General features: G+C 63.3%; 1 protein-coding gene across 1 annotated transcript; it reads left to right on the top strand.

Moving 5' to 3' along the window:
• The first annotated feature begins 2,455 nt into the window (after nt 1–2,455).
• Nucleotides 2,456–10,243, top strand: COMP (cartilage oligomeric matrix protein). Its single transcript, XM_084883986.1, has 19 exons — nt 2,456–2,646; nt 2,939–3,024; nt 3,249–3,300; nt 3,692–3,861; nt 4,509–4,646; nt 5,168–5,242; nt 5,339–5,497; nt 5,598–5,702; nt 5,840–5,947; nt 6,140–6,299; nt 6,942–7,060; nt 7,261–7,313; nt 7,410–7,591; nt 7,776–7,954; nt 8,080–8,128; nt 8,387–8,583; nt 9,237–9,409; nt 9,837–9,976; nt 10,083–10,243. The coding sequence occupies exons 1-19, from the start codon at nt 2,562–2,564 to the stop codon at nt 10,127–10,129; spliced, it is 2,277 nt and encodes a 758-aa protein (XP_084740112.1). The 5' UTR covers nt 2,456–2,561; the 3' UTR covers nt 10,130–10,243.
• The last annotated feature ends 15 nt before the right edge of the window (nt 10,244–10,258 follow it).

Raw genomic sequence — 10,258 nt, 5'->3', positions numbered from 1 at the left:
AATAGCAATGGTGCTGCACTATTTATAAGAAATAATAACGATGTTACATGAATGGTAGCAGGTGCTATCACAGATCACTAAATCCCCCAGCTTCCTAAGGAGTCCCCAGAACCAAACACAGTCCCCAGGGTCAGGCCATCTCAGCATTCTCCGCCAGGAGCACTCTGCCACGGTTCTCAGAGGGCTGATCACACAAGCATCAGCCTCTGAGCACTGTCCAAAAAGAGCAAGGAGGACTTCCTGGAGGAGGGGGCACCAGAGCCAGGACTAAAAGGATAGAGAAAGGTATTTAGAGAAAGGCAGGAGACAGCAGGCACAAAGGCTGGGAAATGAAGAGAAAGGGGACAGTACTAGAAAGTGTATTTTCAGGGCCCGGTGGGGCCCAGGAGGCGAGAGTGTGAAACCAGAACGCCCGTCTCCGGTCCTCTGTTGTCTGATAGGCAAACAGGGACGTCCTGGGAGACTCTGCCTGAGCTGCTCCCTCTGCCTGAAGTGCCCTTCCCCGTTTCTTCCCGTGGCCCGAACAAGGCCACGTGTGTTCAAGCCTCAGCCTCGTGCCAAGCCTGTGGCAGGAGCCTGGCTTCCATGTGCCCCTGTCCCAGCTGCATGAGGCACACGCATGCCTGCGGGCCCTGCTGGAGCCGTGGTTTTCCCAAGAATTCCAGCCCCAGCCCCGAGTGGCCCCCAGGTGTGCCGGACGCCAAGAAAAACAGGAGGTGAGCTCATGGCAGGCAGAGGCAGGGCGCGTGTTTCGCTGGAAGTGGCCAGGCTGGGGCCAGCTGTTTCCCCCCAGGCCTCCCCTTCCTCACTCCCCCTCGGTGACTCCCACTGCCTCCAGAACACAGCCCGAGCCCCACACCCCTGGCACTGCTTCTCTGGAGCTCCAAGTCCGCTCTGTCCTGAGGTCAGCCTGCCCATCGCGCTCATTTCTGCCTCGGGGGCTCTGTGCACGATGCTCCTCTATCTGGAATGCTTTCCTGTCGTTTCCTTGTCTGGCCGTGTCCTCCTCATCTTCCCGGTCCTGGTTTGGTGTTCCCTTCTCCTTTGGGGAGCCAGCCCAGACTCCTCCCACCTCAGGCTGGGTCAGGCACCTTTTGGGGCTCCTGCATCGTAGTCCTGGCCCCTTTGGAGGATTATGTAGCTGCCTCCCACCAACCTGGGCTACCCACGCGGGAGAGGCCGGGTCTGGCTTGCTCACCCAGTATCCCCAGCATCGAGCACAGGGCATGACACACAGTAGGTGCTCAGTGCACACTTGTGGGGTACATGAGTGTGCCTGAAAAATTTTCCCACCTGCAAGCTCTGCGTGCTTCCCTCTGCCAGAACTGTTTGCACCTTTTCCCTCTGCTGCTGTGAGTCCTCCCTTTCCTTTAGGTGTATTTGCCACCTCCTCCAGGAAGCCCTCCTTGATTTCCCCACAGCCTCTCAGGAGAACAGATCTGATGCCCGACCCTGGCATCACCCTCCCCTTGCAATGGTACTAAGCTACCTTGTTTCCCCGAAAATAAGACAGTGTCTTATATTAATTTTTTCTCCCAAAGTTGAGCTAAGTCTTATTTTCAGGGGATGTCTTATCTTTCCATGCGCTAGGTCTTATTTTCTGAGGATGTCTTATTTTCGGGGAAACACGGTAGTCACTTCCACCATTTGGGCTTCCATCTCTTCACCCTTAGAATAAGAGGCTGCACGCCTCTGGAGGGTCGTGGTAAAGGGTAGGGGTGGAGAGGGTTAACTCCAGAAAACTGAGGTGTTTTGTAGCTAGCTCATGAGTGTGGCTGGGCTGAGAAGGATGATTTTCCTGATTAGCAGTAATTTTTATTTTTATTACAGGCTGTTCCCACAGCAACTGGAGCAGAGCTTGGAAGGCATGGCGAAGTCTTGACAAACAGGAGTCTGGGCCCCCCTCAGGTTTGCACACCCCTCCCCTGGGGGGAAATGGACACACACACAGCCCACTGCACAGACTAGGAAGCTGAGGCGCCTCCCGCTGGGGGCTCCCAGGTTAGGCAGACTGAGGGCCCCTGCTTTCCGCTGACCCCTCATTTTCCTGTAATAATGATGCTTGTTCCCACCATTGTGTAGGGGGAAACAGAGGCACAGAGAGACCTCACTTGCCCCGTTTGGAAGCAAGAGAAGAGGGAGGGAGGGAAGGGTCAGTCAGCCTGACCTAAAGCAGGGAGGGAGGTGGAGATGGAGGTGGGTCTTAACCTTTAGCCACCCTTGACTGCTTCCCCGAGTGTGAGTTGAGGGGGGCTGCCCCGGGCTTGGCATACAGCAGGCACCCCATAAAATAAGTGACTGAGAGGGCTGGAGGGTGGTCCCACCTCACTCCCCATCCCACTAACCCCTGCGCTGGCCCCCTATGACTCAGTTTCCCCACCAGGTCCACGCCGGGCGGGGCCCTGAACGCAAAGGCCAGGGCTGGCTGTTTACCTTGCGGCCGGGCGCTGGGCAGGGCGCGGTGGGCCGTCCCTGGGGCCGGCCCCGCTGCGGGGATAAATAGGCCCCGCCGGCCGGTGGGCGGCAGAGAGCGAGCCGAGGCCCAGCTCCCCTTCGCCGCCATGGTCCTCGCCGCCGCCTGCGTCCTCCTGCTCTCGCTGGCCGCCCTGGGGGCGTCGGGGCAGGGCCAGAGCCAGGTCCCGCTGGGTAAGCCGCCCTCCCCGCGCCGCGCGCCCAGCCCCTAAGCGGCCGGGAGGGTCCGCGGGAGGCCGGGGCCGGCGGCGGGGCGGGGAGCGGGGCTGCGGGGTGAAGGGAGCGGGCGGCTGCGGGGGAGCGGGGCGGAGCGGGGAGAAGCTCTCAAGGAACAGGGCTCCTGTCCGTGGGCTCCCGTCCGTGGGCTCCCGTCCGTGGGCTCCTGTCGGTGGCGGCGGCCGCGTGAGGAGCTGCGTGGGGGGAGTCCCCCGGCTCCACACCCCACCAGCGCCCCCTATCGGTGCAGGTGCGAACCTGGGCCCGCAGATGCTGCGCGAACTGCAGGAGACCAACGCGGCGCTGCGGGACGTGCGGGAGCTGCTGAGGCAGCAGGTGCGGGCGGGGTGGAGGGTCCCGGCGTCCGGGGCGAGGGGGGAGTGAGGCCTGGACCAGGCGGGGCTGAGGGCTGGGAGGCAGGGGCTGCGCCAGGGCAGGCGGCGGCGGAAGAAGGGTGTCCGAGGGGCGAGGGGAGGGGAGGGAATCCAGGGGATGGAGAGAGGAGGAGGAGGAGAAAAACGGAGCCCGGCTGAGCACACACCATCCCCTCTGCACACCAGGTCAAGGAGATCACGTTCCTGAAGAACACGGTGATGGAGTGTGACGCGTGCGGTGCGTGGACCTGAGGAGGCAGAGCCCGGGTGGCGGGACCGCAAGAAGTGGAGAGAAGAGAGGGAGGGAGGGAGACGGGGAAGAGAACGAGGCCGGCAGAGACGGAGGAAGTGCATGAGGGGAGTGGAGAGACGGACAGGGAGCGGAGACAGAGGTGCTGGGAGGAGGACGCTCAGACAGAGGCAGAAGCCGAGCGGGAGGTACAAGGAGGTATAGGCGCGCAGGGAAACAGTATGAGCACGGACGGACAGACGGACGGCGGAGGCTGGAGCGACCCGGAGAGCAGTCCGGGTGGGATGGGGGTGGAAGGTCCTGATGGGTCCAGCCCTCTGCACGGCGGGGGCTGCAGGCTCCGCCCGGCCTGGCTGACTGCCCCTCCCCCCGCCCGCAGGGATGCAGCCGGCGCGCACCCCCGGCCTGAGCGTGCGGCCGCTGCCCCAGTGCGCGCCCGGCGCCTGCTTCCCCGGCGTCGCCTGCACCATGACCGCCGGCGGCGCGCGCTGCGGACCCTGCCCCGCGGGCTTCGCCGGCAACGGCTCGCACTGCGCTGACATCAACGAGGTGTGCCCGCCCCACCACCCCGACGCCCCCCCAACTCCCCAACGTCCCCCCCGCCTCCTCGTCAGCTGGGGGCGCTCTCCCCGAGGACCCCCTCCCGGTCGAGGGCGCACGTCCGGACGACCTCCCCGCCGCCGGGGGTCGCCCGCTCCGACCACCCTCCTCGCCACCCGGGAGACCCGCGCCGATACCTCTCCCCACCGCCGAGAGGGGTCCGCCCCAGCACCCCCCCTCCCCTCCGAGGCTCGGCAGCCCCAACGACCCTTCCACCGCCGCGGAGAGTCCGCCCCGACGGCCCCCCTCCCGAAGGGCACGCACACCCCGACGGCCGCTCCCCCCCTCCGCTGGGGACGGCCGCCCTCACCATCCCTCCCCCCGCCCATGACCACCCCACCTGCCGGGAGCCAGGAACGGCCCCCTCCCGGCGTTCCCTCTCCTCCCCTGGCCCTGCCTCCACCCCCAACAAGGCCAAGTCGCATTTGACCCCCGGAACGATGGCCTCCGCCCCGTGGGCCATCCCCCCTCCAAAGTGCTGGCTGCTGGCCCCCGGATTCTCCAACTCGGAGTCGCAGGAAGCCTAAGGCGCCGCTGGGGGGCGCCGGGGAGCGGAGCAGCTCCGTCCTCTGACCCCCATGGCCCTTGTCCTCCAGTGTAACGCCCACCCCTGCTTCCCCCGGGTCCGCTGCGTCAACACCAGCCCCGGCTTCCGCTGCGAGGCCTGTCCCCCGGGGTACAGCGGCGCCCCCCACGAGGGTGTGGGGCTGCCCTTCGCCAAGGCCAACAAGCAGGTGAGGGCCTTGGGGAGCGGCGCCGGGAGGAGTCGTGAGGCGGGGGCGAGGGGGAGGGGGAGGTGCGCATTTAAAAAGTATATATATATTATTGATTTTTTACAGAGAGGAAGGGAGAGGGATAGAGAGTTAGAAACATCAATGAGAGAGAGACATCGACCAGCTGCCTCCTGCACATTCCCTACTGGGGGTGTGCCCGCAACCAAGGTACGTCTTTAACCGGAATCGAACCTGGGACCCTTGAGTCCGCAGGCTGACGCTCTATCCACTGAGCCAAACCGGCTTCGGCTAGATGCGCATTTTGTTTCGTGAACTCTTGGAGCCACGTGGCCGGTTCCCTGCCTCGCCTCCAGCGAGAGGGGGTGGGGACCGGCCGCAGGGAGTCAGTTGGGTAAGGGTCCGAGTGAGGAATGGCCGGTGTCTGCGGCGGTATGGAGGGGAGAGGTAGCACGCAGAGGACGTCGGCCCCGGGTTCGGGTGTCTGCGTGGGGGCAGTGACCTCTGCGCTCCCTCCCCCCCAGGTCTGCACGGACATCAACGAGTGTGAGACCGGGCAGCACAACTGCGTCCCCAACTCCGTGTGCGTCAACACCCGGGTGAGGCCGGAGGAGAGGAGGAGGACGGAGGGACGGGCAGGGGAGGTGGGGTGAAGAGGCAGCGTCCCCAGCTGACCTCCCTCCGCCCACACGCAGGGCTCCTTCCAGTGCGGCCAGTGCCAGCCCGGCTTCGTGGGCGACCAGGCCTCCGGCTGCCGCCCGCGCAACCAGCGCCTGTGCCCCGACGGCTCCCCCAGCACGTGCCACGAGAAGGCCGACTGCGTGGTGGAGCGCGATGGCTCCAAATCCTGCGTGGTGAGCGCGGGCGTGTGCCCGGACCAGGACGGGAAGGGGCGTGGAATGGGGAGGCGGGGTTCGGGGACGCCGGAGCCTCCGCTCACCTCCTTGTTCGCAGTGTGCCATCGGCTGGGCTGGCAACGGGGTTCTCTGCGGCCGAGACACCGACCTGGACGGCTTCCCGGATGAGAAGCTGCGCTGCTCGGAGCGACACTGCCGCAAGGTGGGCGCAGACAGAGGGCGAGATGTTGGGGAGGGGGGGAGAGGAGGGTGCGAGCAAGAGCGGAGGGCGTGTCCGTCGTGGTGTGGGCGGGGCCACACGGCACGCCCCTCATGTCTGCCCTCCCTGCCCGCCCCTAGGACAACTGCAGGACGGTGCCCAACTCGGGGCAGGAGGACGTGGATCGCGACGGCATCGGAGACGCCTGCGACCCCGACGCCGACGGGGACGGAGTCCTGAACGAGGAGGTGGGGCCGCGGCGGGGCCCGGGCGAGCTGGGTGGGCGTGGCCTTGGCGAGGGCGTGGCCTCAGAGGCTGGACTCGGCCCCCATTGCGATATAGGGTTCCCAGAATCAGAAAGGGGCTCCTCTGGGATGTGACCTTTGCCCCACTTGGCCTGACACCCCCCTCCTCCCTTTAACTGGTCCTCTCTCCCCCAGGACAACTGCCCATTGGTCCGGAACCCAGACCAACGCAATTCGGATGATGATAAGTGGGGCGATGCGTGTGACAACTGCCGAACCCAGAAGAACGAAGACCAGAAGGACACTGACCAGGACGGCAAAGGAGACGCTTGTGACGATGACATCGACGGTGACCGTGAGCGAGGCGGGGGGGAGGGTGTTGGGGGGAATAGCCGGGCTCCAAAGCCGAGGGTTTGGCCTGAGATGCTCAGGACCATGAACCATGCTCAGGGGAGCAGAAAAATGCTCTCTATGTCGGATGCTGCAGGGAGGAAAAGCAGGACAAAACCTGGAGTTTAGGGTTGGGGATGTGCCCTTTAAAAAAAAGTTTTATTTATTTATTTTAGAGAGAGACAAAAACAACAATGAAGAGAGAGAATCATTGATCAGCTGCCTCCTGCAAGTCCCACACTGGAGATCGAGCCTGCAACCCAGGCATGTGCCCTGACCAGGAATAGAACCATGACCTCCTGGTTCCTAGGTCAATGCTCAGCTGCTAAACCATGCCAGCTGGAAGGCGCCCTTTTTACACTTGGGGCATAGAAGCTCAGGGGGTGCATTCACAGGGCAAGGAGAGGGCCTGGCTGAGCTGCCTCCTAGTGAGGGCCAGTCCCCTCCGTGGCCATCTATTCAGGAAGTCTGTGAGGCTGGGCCTACTTTGTAGTCACTGGGAGCCTGGAGAGGGTAGGACTCTGCCCCAGGCTCGCACTTGCCCTGCTGAAGTCGGCCTGGCCCCGCCTGATCTCTGGGTGCTGTCCTGTTCCCCCGCTCTTCACAGGGATCCGAAACCCAGCGGACAACTGCCCTAGGGTGCCCAACTCAGACCAGAAGGACAGTGATGGTGACAGTGTAGGGGATGTCTGCGATAACTGTCCCCAGAAGAGCAACCCAGACCAGGTGAGGGCAGGTCAGACCCCACTTGGGTCAGACCCCTGGCTTGCGCTCCAGGCTGTTAACAAGTCTGCCGCCCATTCCAAAGCAGCTGGTGGGGTGTTCCTTGGGGTCAGGAGGACCTTTGCTCTTGAACTTGGGCCTGGGTTGGAGGCTTCTGAGTTCCTTTGCTCTGATTGTGGACCCCTGCACCCCCCCTTCCTCAGAGGGATGTGGACCACGACTTTGTGGGAGACGCTTGTGACAGCGACCAAGACCAGTAAGGAGGCCTCCTGGGATGGGGCTCAGGATGGGGAGCCCCTGACCGGGCCCTGTGAGGATCTCCTTGTTTCTCTGCCTCCCCCACCCATTCTAGGGACGGGGACGGGCACCAGGACTCTCGGGACAACTGCCCCACAGTGCCCAACAGCGCCCAGCAGGACTCAGACCGCGATGGACAGGGTGATGCCTGCGATGAGGATGACGACAACGACGGAGTCCCTGACAATCGGGATAACTGTCGCCTGGTGCCCAACCCGGGCCAGGAAGACTCAGATCGTAAGGCAGGGGGTGGGACCCGTGGTGGGACAGGGTGTGTGGAGCCACTGGGGCAGGTTTTCAAATGGGCGTGGCGGGGCCAATAGGTGCGGGCGTGGCCAGTCGCTGGAGTGGGCGGGGCTAGGCACGGAGTGGGGAGCCTGGCGCTGACCTCTCCACCCCAGGGTCTCCCACCTCCTCTCAGGGGATGGCGTAGGTGATGCGTGCCAGGACGACTTCGACGCTGACAAGGTGGTGGACAAGATCGATGTTTGTCCCGAGAATGCCGAGATCACCCTCACGGATTTCCGGGCCTTCCAGACGGTGGTGCTGGACCCCGAGGGTGACGCACAAATAGACCCCAACTGGGTGGTGCTCAACCAGGTGGGAGCAGGGACAGGCAGAAGCGGGGAGGAACTCAGAACCCCCGCTTAGGGTGCTAAGCGAGGGGCTGGAAAGCTGAGGGCCCCGTGGCCAGGCTGAGGCCCTTCTTCCTTTGTCTTTCCTAGGGGATGGAGATTGTGCAGACAATGAACAGCGACCCTGGCCTGGCTGTGGGTGAGACGCTGGGAGGGGAAAGGCTCTGCAGGGAGATGCTCAGGGCCAGGGCCAGAGGGAGGGTGGGGCGAGGTCAGGTTGGGTCTGGGCTAGAGCAGGGTGGCTGAGGCATGCTAGAGCACGGCTGTGTCTGAATTCAGAGGGTAGGGATGGGGTGGGTGTCCTGAGAGGGTAGTCTGGGCCCAGGGGCCAAGCTGGTCTCTGGGGGTGGGGTGGTTCTGGGGAGTCCAGGATCCCATTGGTCTCCTATCTGCCCAGGTTACACTGCTTTCAATGGCGTGGACTTCGAAGGCACGTTTCATGTGAACACCGTCACGGACGATGACTACGCTGGCTTCATCTTTGGCTACCAGGACAGCTCGAGCTTCTACGTGGTCATGTGGAAGCAGATGGAGCAGACATACTGGCAGGCCAACCCCTTCCGTGCTGTGGCTGAACCTGGAATCCAGCTCAAGGTGTGCAGGGGCAGGGGCCTCCTGACCTCTTGTTCCATGGCCTCTAGCAAGCCCCTAAACCCTTCCACAGAACCCCAAAGCTTCCACAGCCCCCCAGCATCACTCAAAGTCTTCCTACCCACTTTCATCTCTCCTCTGGATTCCCATAGGCCCCCAAATCCTCCCGTTTCCTCTCCCAGACCTCCAAACCCTCACCCAGCACCCCCAGTCATCTCTTGGGCCCCGAAACCCTCTCGCAGAGCCCTAAGCTTTCCCTCAGGTTCCAAACCCTCCTGCAGACCCCCCAGACTACGTTGCAGATATTTCCCAAATCCTCTAGACCCCCGTTTATCCCATAGACACCCAACACTCTCTACGGGTCACTAAATCCTCTCCCAGACGTCCTAATCTTCCCAGACCCCCAAACCTATTCACCGACTTCCACACCCTCTCAGGAGTCCCCAGACCAGTTACCCGCCATGACCCACCTGCAAATCTCCATGTGGTGCTCAAGGCGGCTTCCTGTGGGTTTCCCATCCAGACCCTGCCCCCCACCCCCCACCAAGTCTGCTATCATTCCTCCATGACCTGAAGGAGCCACCGGGCAGGGTTCCGAGAGGCCCCAGGGGCCTCCGTGGCCTCTGACCCTCCGCTCCTGTTCCCGGGCACGCCAGGCTGTGAAGTCCTCCACGGGCCCTGGGGAGCAGCTGCGGAACGCGCTGTGGCACACGGGGGACACAGCGTCACAGGTGCGGCTGCTGTGGAAGGATCCCCGCAACGTGGGCTGGAAGGACAAGACGTCCTACCGCTGGTTCCTGCAGCACCGGCCCCAGGTGGGCTACATCAGGTGGGGACCCCACCCTGCCGGGGACCCAGTCCCTGCTCCACCCTGGGCCTGAAGGAGGGGCTCTGGGGGCCTTGGTCCCCTTGTCTGTAAGACAGGTGGTACAACGCAGGCAGCTAGAATGAACTGTGACTGGCCCTGGGACATGACACCCCACCTAGGACCCAGCACACAGCGGGGCCTCAGCCAGAAGGTGGGGTCTCACCCACACCCCATTTCTCAATCCCTACTCTGTGCAGGAAATCCAGTTAGCACCCACTGTGTCCAGGATCCTGGGTATCCATTCTCTCACACAGGGAAACTGAGCTTCCAGTCAGGAACCCCACCTGCTCTGAGTATGGGTCAGGCAGGAGGGACGGGAGGGGCCCATCTGCCAGGGCAGGACGCCGCACGCTGAGGTGCTTCACTGTCCCGTCTCCCCCTCCCCCAGAGTGCGGTTCTACGAGGGCCCTGAGCTGGTAGCTGACAGCAATGTGGTCTTGGACACAACTATGCGGGGTGGCCGCCTGGGTGTCTTCTGCTTCTCCCAGGAGAACATCATCTGGGCCAACCTGCGCTACCGCTGCAACGGTAAGAGGAGAGTAAGGGGGCGGGGGGAGGGGAGGGCCTGCTAGGTAGCAGGTCTGCCCTGCTGGCCTCACCCTTTCTCATTCGCCTATCCTCTCTCCCTCCACAGACACCATCCCGGAAGACTATGAGACCCAGGGGCTGCAGCAGGCCTAGGGATGGGTGGGGGACCTGCCATTAGATGACGGCCACCCTCAGGCCTGGAGCACTGAGGGGCAGCCAACCTTGGGGAAGGGAAGAGATCAGGCAGGACAGAATAAAGTGTGTTCGGCAGGATGGTGGCTG

Source organism: Pipistrellus hanaki (genome assembly GCF_964339955.1).
Source record: "Pipistrellus hanaki genome assembly, chromosome: 5".
NCBI lineage: Eukaryota > Metazoa > Chordata > Mammalia > Chiroptera > Vespertilionidae > Pipistrellus > Pipistrellus hanaki.
Note: the sequence above shows the minus strand (reverse complement) of the source record. Positions and strands in the feature narration are given on the sequence as shown.

Excerpts from the sequence above, each read along its gene's own strand:
- COMP (XM_084883986.1), top strand. The coding sequence starts at position 2,562 with ATGGTCCTCGCCGCCGCCTGCGTCCTCCTGCTCTCGCTGGCCGCCCTG. Across the intron at positions 7,592-7,775 it reads GGGCCAGGAAGACTCAGATC|GGGATGGCGTAGGTGATGCG; the intron begins GTAAGGCAGGGG and ends ACCTCCTCTCAG. Across the intron at positions 8,584-9,236 it reads AACCTGGAATCCAGCTCAAG|GCTGTGAAGTCCTCCACGGG; the intron begins GTGTGCAGGGGC and ends CGGGCACGCCAG.